General features: G+C 47.3%; 1 protein-coding gene across 1 annotated transcript; it reads left to right on the top strand.

Moving 5' to 3' along the window:
- The first annotated feature begins 2,315 nt into the window (after window positions 1–2,315).
- On the top strand, window positions 2,316–12,652 carry ism1 (isthmin 1). The gene is given in 7 exon segments (XM_034551264.1): window positions 2,316–2,670; window positions 7,763–7,969; window positions 8,805–9,072; window positions 10,600–10,616; window positions 10,618–10,744; window positions 10,841–10,930; window positions 11,260–12,652. Coding segments are annotated over 7 exon segments (1,365 nt in total). The 5' UTR covers window positions 2,316–2,532; the 3' UTR covers window positions 11,778–12,652.
- The last annotated feature ends 3,441 nt before the right edge of the window (window positions 12,653–16,093 follow it).

The following is a 16,093-nucleotide window of genomic DNA, read 5'->3' as shown; positions in this document are numbered from 1 at the left end:
CAAATACATCATTATCTGCACAGACCTTTCGTTACACAACGGTCCTGCTGGCAGACAACCCGTGTCATCATCAACTTTTAGCTGACTTCCTACTCCAGAGGCGTCGCTTTAAAGATATGTGACTATGGTAGGATAGCACACGTCCAGCGTTAGGGAAGAGGGGAGCAGGAGCCACGTGTCCCCACACTTCCCTCCAGTCACTTCCAACTGCTCTGAGTTTCAGCAGAAGTGGCAAATGGTCCGGCGCTGGCATTCAAAACATCTGCGCTGCCTGACTCCTGGTGGCAAGGCCCCAGAGACCTGCCTGCCTCTTTTGAACTGCAGATCCACACACACACACTGCCCTTATTGAAATGGCATGTAGCTGCTATTCTGAAGGGGGATCCTCTGCTACGCCTTTGATGTCCACCACTGTGTCCAAAGCCGGCAAGCCATTCACTCTGCTCTCTGTTTCCCATTTAGACAGGAGAGTTTTCTATTCTGGAGAGGGATTTCTTCTCTTTTTTTTAAGTGAAGCAGACAAAGAACAGATTTCCATGGTTTAGGCAGCTATGCTGTGCCTGTAGAGAAGGATTGTAACTGAAGGTTGCAGTGAAGCTGTACTGCTATAACCACTTGTATAATCGGACAAATGTACTCACTCTGTTTTCTGGAACACATGAGCAGATGGGCACATTGGAGTGTTATCTCAGCTGAAGTAAGTTCAGGACCTAAGTTTACCAAACGTCTCATTACTCGTGACACGGAGCCGTGTAATAAATTAAGGGAGACCCTTTGTGGGTCTTTTCTTTGGTTTGAATTCAACACATTTAAAAGACGGACCCATTGAAACTAGAAACCATGTGGTGCAGGAAAGATAAACAGACATTTAAAGTTGATTTATTTTGTTGTCTTAATTTGGATCCGCTGCCGTTCCACTGCCAGCGCCATTTGGCAGCCGCGAGGATTATGCATGCGCACAGCCAAGGAACCATTATGTGTTGATATGGTTTTACGCGAGCTGTTATGACACAATAATCCATGACACAAACGATGTCGTGTTAGTCATCGTCAGTAACATTATTGTTCCACTTGTTGCCCACACTGAATGGAGCGACTTGAAAAGGAGACGCACGGCCGTCTGCACGCCCCGGGGTTCAGGGACCTGTCAGCCACGCCGAGGCCGCAGCATCCCCGCTTGGTGCATAATGTGACACGGCGACCACGTCCTTTGAAGCGGACAATAAAAAGTCTCACGAGGGCTAATCACATTACGCACCATTTGTCTCGCGTAAGTGAAGTGTTGCAGCACCTTCCGTCGCAGCGTTTTAATCAAAGAACGAGACAATTGGCCGCTGCTGCACACACGCCAACAGGAGATCAGTTGACCTCCTGCAAAGCGCCTCCGGGTGTCTTCCTCTCCGCGCGACACGACGCGCCCGGCGCGCCTCCGGGGGGACCGCCAGGGAGTTGCTTTCAGGGAGTCCTTATTGTGCCTGCGAAATGACTTCTCTCTGTAGAAGGAAGTCACGTGTCTGTTGAAATGGGGAGACTTTATGAACTCTGCATTGAGATATTGGGCTTCTGTTTATTAAAGATATGGTTTCGGTCCAAAGGGACTCAACTGCTTCTCGTCTGCAATGAGAAAAAGTAGCATAATCACACCCGAACTTCCACAATCCACCAGTGTGAGGAGGACTGGTGGAGAGGGACGAAATAGTTAACCAGGGGGAGGGCGCCTGCTCAGGGGCGTATGGTATAAGAGCACCTCAGGAGCGCACATCAGGAACAGCGCGTGTTTCAGAACGAAGGCTCGACTCGTTTCCTCCTAAAGGACTCGCGAGAGACGCACGCCAGCGCGGGTCTTCATGCCGGTGGGCTTCATGGGTGAATGCTGCTTCTGAGGAGGACACAACTCCACCGCGAAGTCTGAACTGGGAAGATATACTTGTAACTACCTGCACTCACTTCTCCAAAAGGTATAGTCTTCGTCTAATAGCGCATAATGTGGACACACAAGCTTCTGGAGTGGAAGTGAGGGAGAGTGAAGCTGAGGCTGAGAATGTGGCGGGGACACCACGGGGCAACTGGGCTGGAAGTTTCCTGAGCTCGGAGACAACAGAGGGAAGTTAATGCTGTGCGCTGGATCAGCCCTGCAGTCTTCAGGGCACTGGATGCGCGTCGGCAGATCAGCACGTTAACTCATATTTGGCTCAAAATCAAAACTTTATGAACAATCTGTGAGAGGATCACTCTTAATTTAGGACGCAGTTGGCAAATACCCCCCCCCCCCCCCCCCCACACACACACACACACACACTGGATCCAACTTCATTTCCAGCACTTTTTGTTTCTTCTTCCAAATTATTCGACCATCCCAGCTCCGATCCTTTTCCCATCATTTTTGCAACTCTGATTCCCGAAGTGGCTCCGAAGTGGTGCTGCGGCTCCTCGTCCCCGGCGGATCCGGAGATCGGAGTCTCTGCACCGGGAGGAGGCGGAGTCGGAGCTCCGGCCACACCGCAGGCTCCCAAGGGCGGCCGCGTCAAAAGGATGGTGCGACTGGCGGCGGAACTGCTGCTGCTCCTGGGACTTCTTCTCCTCACCTTGCACATCACGGTCCTGCGGAGCAGTCCGCTGCCCCAGGGAAATGAAACTCTGAGCCTGGATCAGGACACAGCACTTACAGAGGTGAGTTAGGAAAGCTGCATGGAGGTAGGAGCAAGTGGGACGTTCTTGGGGCCTGGGGGGTTGACAATATGCTCATTTGAGCCGAAGGCCCAGGTAAAATAAAGTCTCAGTTTCCCGGGTACCCTGTGAGTCTTTAGGGCTTGTTGACATACACACGGATGTGGTCTCCCTAGGGATGTGGTCTCCCTAGGGTGTCCCCCGGGAATAACAGGGAACCAGTAGAGGGATGGAACATGGGGCAGGGTCAGAGATCAGCCCCCTGCACCAGACACACCTCCCTATTGTTGGGGGTTAAACGCTAGCTGCAGGCACATCTCTGTCACCATGGGCTCATCATTGGTCACCAAGCTTTCAGTTGATGAGGCGGAGGGTCAGAGCTGAACCCCTGAAGGTGGAGAAGAGTCTGGCATCAGACTGGCTCCTGCCCTCGGTGCCCTGCTCCAGATCAAGCCCCAAGCCCAACTTGTTTTTATTTGAGCCAGCACTATACTCGTATGTGAAAGGCCACAAGGACGGACAGAAGAAATAGAATTATGTAAATAAAACAATACAAAGTTTTGAAATCTTTTTTGACATTGAGGTAGTCTGTTTTAAATAGTTTTTGATGACACCTTTCTGGGTCGTGCTCCAGTTTAGAACTTGCCTCAACACAATTTCACGAGGGAGACATTTGTCAACATGACACCGTTTAAGACGGGTTCAACTGTTTAACTGGCCATTTTAACATCAGCATAAAGCACGCAGACTCCAATAGAGCCTCACATCTTGACTGGGGGCTTACGACAAGTCTGGGATCTTTTTTAGAGAGTGGTAAACATCCTTCACCTGCTTTTTGATTTATATTTAGCTACTGAAATACTTCCGTTGTGTCCCAGTGATGAATAGGTATTTATGCCCACTGGAATGCTGTGCCTTCATAAATTCTTCATTCGGGCTTGGGGGAAATGAATGGAAATCATTTTTACTTCTACAGGGGATGGTGAGGGTAATTTGCAAAGCTGAAGAAATATTACAGGAATTTATCAAATATTTGTCATCCAGCCAAATGTTGGATTGGACAAACAGGATGAGGACCAGGAGAGCGTTTCTCCTGAGGAATTGCTGCAAAAATCCTAAACACATGCCACCGAATCCAACCTGAACATCCCTTTTGTCACTTGTCCACATTTACATAAGGATTCTGGCTTGTGATGAAAGAGCACGACATTGCCACTCCTGCCCCCGTGCTCATGAATGTTCCGGATATGCTTCACTGGTCCGCCACTGAAGACGGTGATGTCATCTTTCGACCGGGCTTGTCACGGCCCAGGGGGTGTATTGTCAGTCCAAGGTGTCATATTTAAAATGCCATTCACAGAAACACAAATGACAGGATGCGGCTCCATGCACCTGTAGTGGAGAGACAAAATGCTTTGGTCCAAGGCACACTATCGCCACTCACCCAAGAATGCAGACTCATCCACTGTGGCGGTGTAAATTAGTGTGCTATTATATTAAAAAAACAGTACTTGTCACTTAAGAACATAGTCTTCTACCCTTGAGCTTATTTTTGTCTTTTATTTTCAAGAAGTCTTGTTTAAACGATTCATTCTTGAGCTCCTTTTATAGCATGTACCATCTCATTGTAATGCTGTAAATAAACACATATGTAAGCCCAGTACGCGACGGCGTGTGTGACAGGGGAAGGATAGTGTTCTCTTCCACCTACAGAAGTGTGGCACAATGTGCACTGCCTTCATTTCCTGCCAGCCTCCCTGGGGGAAGGACCCCTGACTTGCTCCCGATTGAAAATGGAGTCATGCCCCTTTAAGCAGCCCTCACACAAAGTGAAAAAGGGGGAAGCGGGAAAAGACGAGGAGATACTGTGGGGAGGGAGAGGGAGTGGCTTGTGTGTGTAAGTGTTCATTCATGGCTTTTGAAAGTGGGGGGTGAAATCCTGGGAGGCCCCAGATGAAACGAGGAATGGTGTGTCACTTTTGATCTCCAAATTAAAGCGCGTTCCTCATTGAAGAAGATCTTAGATGAGCGATAGGGACGAAAAGCAGCCCGCCGTCCAAAGGGGAACAAGGCAGATTTATTTTTAAAACATTGTACATTTAATGGGATTACTTCATGTGCACTGCTACAACCTGGGACTATCAGAGAAAAATGGAAAAACAGCATGTTGTGTGAAAAAGCTCCACTGAGAGCCACTTGGAAAACACAGAGAGATGTGTTTATGTCGACATTATTCCTTTCAGGTGACTTATTCCCATGTTGTGCTCTACTAATTCTCTTCAAGCGTTCTGCTGAAAAATATTTGAGAACATTAGACTGTGTAAAATGTCCTTCAATTAATATGTATAGCCCAAAATACAATTTTTTACAATCTGTACACATACGACATCCCTGTCCCAGGACCTCACATCGGATCAGGAAAAACTCCCATAAAAAACGTTCACAGGGAAAAAAGGGAAGGTCATGGTTTGACCTTCACACTGCTGAGCTCCCAGATGGAAATATAGATTTTGTGCTGATGGGAGAAAGCATCTTACTTTTCCCTGTTTCTGTCAATGCTGTACAAATTCCAGGGGCATCTTGTCTCAGGTTCAATACTGAGCAGCTCCAATAATAAAGAGCTGTAGTTTATGGACAGATAAAGGTGGAAAAGCAATGCAGCAAATTCAAAATGACAGCTGATTGCAAACAATTTAAACATAAAAACTGTCTGTTAACGTTAGGTGGTTACAGTATAGTGGTATCGTTGCAAGTTATTGCCACTAGTTTTATTTAAACATGCAGCACTTCTTCAATATTCAGTACATATTTTTGCCTTAACACCAGGCAGCAATTATCTCATATGAAAACTATCCACTAGATAATCCCTCGAAACATAAACATTGCATTAGTGCTAAACTACCAATATTTGCCCATAAACCAATTTACTCTCCCCTCCTGAGTGAAACAGCACCACAAGTGTTGCCCTGGGACTAATCAGAATGCTTTTGAAGTTGACATTAAATAATCCAAATTTGTGTCGGGATTAGATAATCTGCCTGCCATGTGTCATGCATCATAATGTGACACAACAGAAGATGCAGATAGGATTAGACCGGATAATCAAGGATTACTCCGCCTGCAAACACTGTGACTGGCTTATACCAGCCGACGGTTTGTGTATTCTGAAACATTTGTGCTCTGCATCTGCTTTCTTTCAATAGACCGATTCATGGAGAAAGTAGTAAGGCATAACCCGCTGACAGTTATTATCTGCATCTTAAATCGGCAGCCAGCTCCATCTTTGGATGCATTTCCTTAAATGGCAGGTGTTGTGAATGAAAACACCTCGCAGTCGTACGATGGAAAACAAAATAACTTGTCTGTCTTCAGTGGCTGTGAAATGTGTGCTAGTTGGGACTTTTCTGGCAGCAGATTTAAATGAGTGTTTGTAGTATCAGTATCAGATAATGAATTAAATACAAATAACCATAACAGTATCATCTACGAGAGAAGAGATTTCCCCCAGCTGTTTACATTATATACACTTGTGTGTATGTGTTTATATTGTGATTGGACCTGTGAGTGTTGTGTTGGACCGGCTCCCTCAGTGGAGCTCCATTACAGCCACTGAGTGACTCCTGAAGGCTGGGAACTTGAAAGACTGGGTTATCACGTGGGCATCTCAAAGCCCCAGGGCTTGTGATGGAACCAAAGAGGGCTGTGATGTTCACATCAGGGCCGATAGCTGATGCACAAATGCAATGACCTCTTTCTGTATTGAGATCTCAGCCAGAAGTATTTGGTCGTGCAAAGGACTTTTCGTGGTTTTAGTTGGAATCTGCTCTTTCAGAATTGTTTTTCCTCACATTTTATGATTTTGAACATCAATTCTCTTTTCATTTGGTGGCTACAGACCAAAGCCACAGCCATCTTCACTCCCCCCTGAAAAGTATGGGCAACAGTATAATCGTTGTAATTATGTCAGTAACTCACATGTAGATATGACATGCGAGTAGGTTTTAATTCTTTGAAATGCATCACATCAACTCAATGTGTGACTCTCAAAATCTCTCCATCTAGTGAATTAAGAAAGATAATGCTAAATGGAACATGGGAGTCTGTGTGTCCCCTCCGCGGTTGAATTTAAGTTACATGTACATTTATAATCCTTCCCCCTTCCGGTGGCTGGACACAGACAGCTCCACTGGGGGCTCTTCTGCCCGCCACAATGTGGCTGAGCTGACAGGTCGTCTGTGACTGGCCACCTCAACCGTGCAGCGCTGCTGCCATATGCTCAGGCTGAGCCGGCCACAAAAACACTGGGGAGGAAGAAATGGGACATGAAAAAAGAAAATAAGCAACATGATTGATTGCTTTCTCTGATCTTATTTTCTGCCAAACCAGACTGCTTTATTGCCGACTGCTTATGGCTGTCTGTCCAATTGATATATAATTGTTCCTTCTGTGCATACCTGGCTGGTTATATGTCCTCAACTGTCCTTTTGGGTTGAGTTTACCCCCCCCCCCCCCCCCCCCCCCCCCCCCCCCCCGTCAAAGGACCAAATGTGTTTCTGTCGTCAAGAAGGCAGATGTAATTATTTGCTTAGGTTTCTCAGTATAGCCCCACCGCAGGAAACACGTCAGTCTTACATGCTCTTTTCTCCCAGCCAGCACCCCGACATGCTAAAAATGTCTACATCATATAGCTACGGTAAAGCAGTAGCATACTCGGTTAGAAATGGGAGAATATACAGTCCTGCTGTGCCACTGGCTCTGAATGCATGCTCTAGACGGATCATATTTTGGCGGATGCAGACAGACGCACAGAACGCGGTGTTATGTTTGTCTCACTGCTTCAGTGGCTCCTTCTTTCTGGACTCCGAGAAGTCGAGAGTCCACAGGATTTATGACAGAGGTCATGGCCTCATGAACCTCTGTCAACATCAATCTAATGTTGCCGAGTGTGCCGACTGTGGATGCCAAGTGACAGGGCCCTTAGTTTCAACATTCACACCAAAGGGAATCCAATAAGTTCTGTAAACATTCTAATCTTATAGTGTGAATGCACAAACAATAATAACTAATAGATGATTTCCCTTTCTCTCCTCTGCAGAACAATATAAATGCAAAAAGCAGCTCTGCCCAACTGGCTCCTAAAGACCGGAGGTCGGGTCCAGAGCACCGGTTGGCCCACCGGCCTGCCACCCTCCCCTGGGCACAAGGCAGCAACGTGCACAGGGACGGCCCTTTCCTGCTAGATCTGCACAACTTCCCCGACCTCTCCAAAGCCGACATCAATGGACAGAATCCCAATATTCAGGTGACCATGTGTGTCTGCGCACCTGCTAGGATGCTTTGATGCTTGAGCTCTCTCGTAAGACATGGCTACTCAACCACATAGGACAGGAAGAGCAAACAGGAAGAAGGAGAATAGTTTGGTGCACATCACTACCCCCTTTTTTCTCCCCTGCTTCCCTCTCCCCTTTTGACTTTCACACTCGTATTGAAGCTTACGATGGACACTGAGGACTCCCGTCCATCATAATGACAACTGAAAGGCAGTCGCTAACCAGCAATGCCTTACGACTAACCCCTGTCCAGGAAAACAGACGGCAGCTTATGTAAATGTGCGGCAAGGCCTTGCCCATAAATCCCTCAGTGGTGCAGATGGCCGAGCAACCGCTGTCATGTTTAAGTCATTCTCCTGTCTAATCCAGCGAGGGGGTCTTTCCATATCTGAGAGCATCACCGCTAAATCCGAGCACGAACAAAGTGTATTAACATCTCAAGATGTGGGAAGAGAGCCGAGCAACCAATTGAGCAAGGGCGTGAGGCTTTGGGAGAAGAGGGGGGAGGAGGAGGGGGTGTCTTTGATCCTGGGATTCATCTGGCTTTCATGGTCTGGAGGAGGCTGAGTAGCCCTTTGAACTTTGTGTTTAGGTGCAGAGAGCCCAAGAGGTGGGAGGGTGACTGTGGGGCAGGGGTGGTGGTCCCCCCTCATCTGGGAGGCACATGTGCTAGGACAGCAAGGGGAGGGGGTAATATTGTGTGTGGGGAAATCACCAGGGCCCCCGATTGACCCGTTACGTCCCAAAATGCGACATACAAGTGTCTTGAGAATCAACTTTTAAATGGGCTTGTGCTCTTGACTTCAGGTGACCATTGAAGTGGTGGATGGACTGGAGGGCCATGAGCCAGAGAAAGGCCTCCGTAAGGAGAGCAAACCCAACTGGGCCTCACCTAACTGGAGAAACTGGTGGCCTCACTCTTCCTCACCTTCCTCCTCCTCCACCACTCATCAGACAGAGGAGCGCGATCGCACCCACGGGAGCAACAGTGAGGACAGCAACTTCCTCAGGCCGCCGGCAGACTGGGACAGGAGAGGAGGCACCGGGGGAGGAAGTAAAGCTCAAACTGAATATGGTGAGGCTCACAGGAGGGTGTGTTTGCGAGGAAATGAGTGCACAATGCACGTGGCAGAATATTTAGCTGGGTACATAGGCTCCCATTTGAGCGCTGGTCTCCAGCGTTTCCACAGATGGCCAAAGTCTGATGTAGAATCTGTAATTTGCAGATATACTGATTTTAAGCTGTCACCATAATAAGTGCAGTCATCTCAGGCGAGCCTCTGGGAGCCCCTGATACCTTTAACACTTTTTTATGAGATGGATTCCTCTGTGGCGTGGAGCTAGCTACGTGAGAGAGTTTTAACGCCTCACTCCATCAAAGTTCAGCTGCAGGGATGGGGCCACGCCATCCTCACAGCACTCTCCATAAGCAAGAATGTACACTCACTGTCATACAGTATGTGTCTGGCCCGTGTTGTAGCATGCCCAAACCAACACGGTCGAACAGGAATGCGTATGCTGTGGAAAATGTCATTTCATCCACTTGCACTCCAGTGGTTGGGGAGGGGATTTTCTAATTTTTCTGTCAAACCACAGCCCGAGTTTAATGTTTCTGGCTTATCACTGCGATCAGCTCTCATTTATCTGCTATTTCATACCACACAGTGGTCACTTCTGTCTTGGTTTTAAATCTAGTAATCATAACTGTAGACAGACAGTGAGGGTCATCCATCACAGGCCAGTGGGAGTACAGTCAGTCTTCTCATCTGTGGGCTCAAGGGCAGGTAATCGTCAAGTTTAGTCTGAGCTGCCACCAGCAGTAGTAAGCAATGGAAGGGGAGGGGAGCCGCACTAGATTACTATCCGGCCTGTATTCATACAAATGCTCATAATGAGGGGCAGATGGCAGGGGAGGGGGGGGTTATAGGAAGGTTTGGACCCCGGCCAGAAATACTTCCATCCCAACATGCCCATATTAATTCTCCTTATTGATGGAGGACTGCTTTCAAGATATGTGTGTGTGTGTGTGTGTGTGTGTGTGTGTGTGTGTGTGTGTGTGTGTGTGTGTGTGCGGTAGCAATGGTGGTGGTAGAGCCGCGTGTAACTGTTTCCATGTATACCCATTACAGTGATCTGCTCTATGATGATTGGAGTTAAAGAGGATTTCTTGCCATTTCACTTCCTATATCCAAACCAATGAATCACAGAGAGCAGCTGTATGGTGTCCAGTGCCCCTGTGTCAGGGATACTCAGGCAGCTCGGAGAATTTATTTTTGCAAATTCCCTGCCGATCCCCTGTAGATTTGTTGGAATTAGCTAAACGCTTCCCCTTACTTCACTTACTGAACACAAGTACTGTGCCCTATGCCATGTACCACATAGCGTACGCATATGGTGTGTGTGTGTGTGTGTGTGTGTCTCGACAGGCTTGCATGATATCTGCTTTGAGGGCCGAAGTCAAAGAGAACTTTGAGCTCCACCACTTCCCCTTTCATGTCCTCCCCCCACTTATTATTAGTGAGGCATGCTAACAGGCCTGAGTAAATTCAGCATGTGGCCTGCGTCAGAGCTGAGGATCTCTCTCTCTCTCTCGCTGATCCAGACTATATGGACGGAGAGGGGGGACTGGAGTAACTGGACAGCGTGCAGCGTCACCTGTGGAAATGGCAACCAGAAGAGAACCAGGTCGTGCGGTTACGCCTGTACAGCCACCGAGTCCAGAACTTGTGATATGCCCAACTGCCCAGGTAAAGTCTCGATTTTTGGATATCAGAGAGAAAACAATTCCACCAGTAGTCTTTCATCTTTGATACACCTTTCACTGTGCATTCATCTTTTTGAAGGTATTGAAGATGCCTTCAAGACGGCAGCTACTGAAGTGAGCCTGTTAGCTGGAACAGATGAGTTCAATGCCACAGAGCTCTTTGGTGTTGGTAAGATTCCACTCTTGTCCTGTCACAGACTATCCCTCATTCAGATACTCATGCACTATCAGAAACAGTCCACCCATCTGGCGGCAGTGTCCCTGCACACTCTTAGCATTCCTCATGCTCGGGCTGCGCTCCATTTCTGCGCAGAGATGAAAATGTGCAGCAGGGCAGGAAGAGCACAGTATGCAGCTGCCCAGCCTCTCTTTGTCTGTGTGCTCGTAAGCAGCCCAGTGAAAACACACTTTCATGTTGGGTGTCACTCCTTCTCACTCTTTCATCTTCTAACGTTCGGAAGGAAGTGCAGCATTTAATGGTGTTTTCATTTCCTCCAGACACGGACAGTTGCGAGCGATGGATGAACTGCAAGAGCGACTTCTTGAAAAAGTACATGACCAAGGTGGCAAACGACCTCCCCAGCTGCCCGTGCTCCTACCCGACCGAGGTGGCGTACAGCACGGCAGACGTACACGACGCTCTCACGCGCAGAGACTTCCGCTGGAAGGACGCCAGCGGGCCAAAGGAGAAGCTGGAGATCTACAAGCCGACCGCCCGTTACTGCATCCGCTCCATGCTGACGCTGGAGTCCACCACGCTGGCGGCGCAGCACTGCTGCTACAACGACAACATGAAGCTCGTCACTCGCGGCAAAGGGGCCGGCACGCCCAACCTCATCAGCATCGAGTTCTCAGCCGACCTGCACTACAAGGTGGACATCCTGCCCTGGATCATCTGCAAAGGAGATTGGAGCCGCTACAACCAGGCCAGGCCGCCAAACAACGGGCAGAAGTGTCCCGACAACCCTCAGGACGAGGACTACTACAAACAGTTTGAAGAAGCAAGGGAATTCTAGATGTCTGTCGCGTGAAAGGAAACAAAAAGAAAACACACACTGCTTAAATATTCAGCTAAACCTCAAAAATGATGCCTGAATCCATTTTTTAAATTCTGTTTTAGATCAAGTAACAATAACTTTTTGGCTCTGAGGAACAAGACTTACTGCTCTTTTGAAGCAAGAGGAATAGAAATCCTCACAAGGAACTTTTCTTGACTTCACCAAAACAAGGCAAACAACATTGCTTTAAAAAAATAAAAAAAATAAAAGAAATACATTTCATAAATAAAAATATGCCTCTGAAAGAAATGATTGAAAAAGTTGCTAGTAATTGTGTCACCAATAATACCTTGCTCAGATCTAGTCACTAAATGGAGAACTGAGTTAGTATTCTTAAAAAGGGAAATTGTTATTCCAGGAATGTTCGTTTAGATGTCCGTCTCCATAGGTTGTTTATGTTTTGGTGAATCTGAGAGGCCTGTCGTAATAGAATAATGAGATCCTTCAGGAAAGTGTTGGGACAGCGAACAGGGTTATCTAATTTTCCCCTTGTTTTGTCGTTCACAATATCCAGGTTCTCATGTAAGCTTGAGAGTTTATTTAGCATGCACATATTTTTTTGTACCATTAATTTACAGCCGTGTCTCTGTGGCAGATCTTTATTGTAAAAAGCCTGCATTATTTTTGTAAAGTATTTATTAAGTTGGAGCTGTGTGGTTTCTGATTCACATGTGGCTGAATGCTAACTTGAGATTCCTCTCTAGCTCAAACTTTGGCCTCAATGTGCGTATTCGTGTCTCAAGTTAGGATTAAACCGTAATCGAGTGTAAAGAATGTGTGAATTCAATTGTACGGAAAGATTTTTGAGATATAAATCTATAAATAAATGTTCAAAAAGGCTATGAATGTGTTGCTAGAAAAACAGCTGCTATTAGATTTCTCCTGGATAAATTGATCTGCAGGAAGACTCTCTCCTCCACCAGTGCACAAGACTTCCATTAGTTCCATTCAGTGTGGCTTCTTCAGAGGGCGAGAGGGTAAGGTTCCCTTCAATGTGAATCAAATTATTTGTCTTTGGCATGCATCCTCACATTCCTGAGTAATTTCTCAGTGTACACATGCACCTTCACACACACACACACACACGGTGAATGCTGCCTGTCCGCAGCAAGGACCTCTGACCATTCCCTCTCCACTGAGTGCTGCAGTCATTGTCGCACAGAGAAAGCCATTCATGGTGCCCTCATTCCTGCAGTCTTGTGTGCGGCGGCACAGCTGGCCGGGTGCAGGGCTTGTCTGTATAATGCAGCAGGCCCCAGCACGTTCCACACCCCTGAGGCGCTACTTGCAACCGCCTAGTTGCTTCACTATTCATACAAAATTCCTACTCACACATCCGTTGACCCATTTCTCCCAAACGCAGCCTTTTATCAACAACCCACCTTCAAGTTTGCTATCTATCACACAGATACATTCTTTTAAAATGTAGACATACTAATCCATCTCTACTGTCAGACTCATGGGGTGTAAAGCTCTCTTTAAGTCTTCTATCCCTTTCTTCAGTAAAAGCAGGGGTCTAGGCTAAGCTTACAGTAGCCGGCATGAATGGTTATCTTTGGGGACCGTGTGCTGAACAGACCACGGAGATCAAAGTGAGGTGTTCTGGCTGTATTTTTTGAAACATTAGGGCCCCAGCTCAAATTGATGACATACCTCAACCACCACCCCTCGTATCTCTTCCCCAGACAGGCTCCACGTGTCTCTAGAGCCGGCAAATACTCGCATACCCTCCTTACTTCCCATCTCTCATTTCCCTGTAAACTCTTGCACAATTTGCACTGTGATTCCTGTGCCAAGTCGTAGGTAGGAATACAGATTTAGAGCATCATTGGTGTGAAAATGTATGAGAGGGCAGACATACTGCAGACCAGGGAATGCAGAGAAAACTTGCGTCTACTATGTGGCGTCAGCGGAGCCTCGTGTTTGTGTTACTATTTCCAGGACTCCACTCTGGCATGTTTCAAAGGATGCAAAGCACTATATTAGTGGTATATTGTCAAGGATCCGAAAGGGCTCATCAAGAATCTCCCAAGATATGATTGTTGGTATTTTGCCTCTATTTTTGTTATGAGAAGAAAATGATGTCCAACGTACTTACGCCGTTTCAGAACGAGCTTGACGGGGCTGGCTCTGGGATTAGTAGCTCTCTACACAAGCGCTAACTGTGGGAATAAGTAAGCAAGAGGATTTAAAAAACGAGAAGAAAGTAGTGGAAACTTGGACGGGTTAATGTTGTAATAAATGAAGAGAAAGCTCAGCTGTCTGAAGAAATATTTCACATTAAAACAAGTCCAGGTGGTTTCCTCTCTGTAGGTACATAACCACGGTGAACGATGGCAATCAGGCATCTCTTTTGTTTTGTGGTGCAGATGTGGCAGAGACATTTTTAGCCTCCATCCTTCACTTTCTTTCACCCACTTCTTTGCACTGCTACTTTTTTGGGTGGTGTAGCACAATGCAGGAAGTGTCTAGGCCACAATACCGCAGGGCCCCTAAATGCACGGCAAGCCTAATTAAAAGGTTTTTCTTTGGTCTTCTAATCTGGAATAGCCGACCTGGAACGGGTGGTTGCTTATCTAGCGGCTCTATCCCTCCCTCCCTCTCCACCTTCACCCCCAAAGTCCTAGCGGCAAAACAGGGGTGGGGCCGCTGGCACTCTGCCTGCCATAGGCTCACATCTTTGGCACAGCGAGTCAGGGGAGGAGGGGCACGTTGGTGTGCAGCTGAACAAACAGGTCAACTGGCTGTGGAGCATCTGACAGGGCAGGGCGCTTTACTTAACCCCTGCTGCCAGGACATCGCAGAGATGCTGCAAGGATCTGCACTCACACCATCTATGGCGCAACGATGACAAAGAACGGGACTCTAATCCACTTGGAAATATAGTATTAATAAGCAACGGACATCATCTTGGTAAATGGGCTTAGTGACTTGACTGGCACCTGCCTCTGGTTCATGTCTCCTCTGCCAGTTAAAACAAAAGCAAAAACACACACACATCGGACAAATGGAGGGAAGAATAAATCTGCTGTTATTATATTCAGTCTCTCACTTTTTATTCAGCCAGAACTATGACTAATGTACCACAACATGTTTTATATGCTCAAGTGCTAATAGGAATCAGTGACAATCAGTTTCACTCGAATGCAAAAGGGGTGATCCTAATGTGCATAAAGGTGAGAGACATCAGACTCCTCAGAGTCGATGCTGGCTCGGTCTGACAAAGGCCGCTGTGGTTTTAACCCTGTGTGTGAGTGTTGTTGCTCGACACTGACAGTTGGGCTGAAATGAGTGGAGGGGGTTGGTGGCTCTTTGGTGGTGGGGGTGGAGGGGTCAGCATGAGCATGGAAGCTGCGCGGCCGTGATTCACTGTGACAGCACCGCCTGGCATGTGAGGACAGCAGGCCAGGCGGGCAAGGCTGCTGCCTTTGATCTTTATTTGCTCCACCGTCTGTTTTGCATTTAAGAGCCTTGCTGAGCGCGAGGCATTGGATACACCTTGAATGGCTCAGGACTCCGTCCACTTTTTAAAGACCCGGGATCCTTTTTCAAAGCTAAGGGGATCCAGGACAGAGAGGGATGATGTTTGAAGGGGAAGGATCTTTGCCGAATAGGCCAGAGGGTCTCCTGGCAACACAGATTAGCCCTTGATGAAAAGAGAGTGCTCTATAACAACACGCGATCAAGCTAATGGAGAATGGTGAGTGTGGGTGAGGGGCGAGGTAACATAGATCTCCTGTTTTTAGATGGACCCTCAAGATCAACCCGGGGTCAGGAGGCTGTGGAACAAAAACAAACATGCACAGCACCTCCCCAACCAACCTTCTGCTGCTCCTCTTGGCCCATCAAATACATTTTGCACGTCAGTGATGTCAACGGACCGTGACATCTTACACCCGGGAGGCAAACCGGCTCGATACCATCAAAAAGTCGTCCTATCCCACGACTAGGCATGGTGCACTGACAGGGAGGCATCTCTCTCTTCAAACGGTGCACATATTTATCTTCCTGAACAACTCTATTGCACATTCCTCTTGGACACTACAGTGGCCTCGATCCAGAGCCAAGCGGCTGGACAAACTCTTGGCCTGGAGACGCAATTGATATTATTAACTGCCCCGCTCTTAAAAGGAGGCTTTATGATGATTCAACTCGGATGAAAAAAAGCATTTTGACAAACAGTGGAGTATGGAAAATGTCGGTTATGTAATTTACATTGAAAAAAATAGTGTCATAATTGAACATTTGGTGGGTTTGTGTGTGCAAGCAGAACA

Source organism: Cyclopterus lumpus, chromosome 15 (genome assembly GCF_009769545.1).
Source record: "Cyclopterus lumpus isolate fCycLum1 chromosome 15, fCycLum1.pri, whole genome shotgun sequence".
Classification (NCBI taxonomy): domain Eukaryota; kingdom Metazoa; phylum Chordata; class Actinopteri; order Perciformes; family Cyclopteridae; genus Cyclopterus; species Cyclopterus lumpus.
This window is presented reverse-complemented; position numbering and strand designations above follow the sequence as displayed.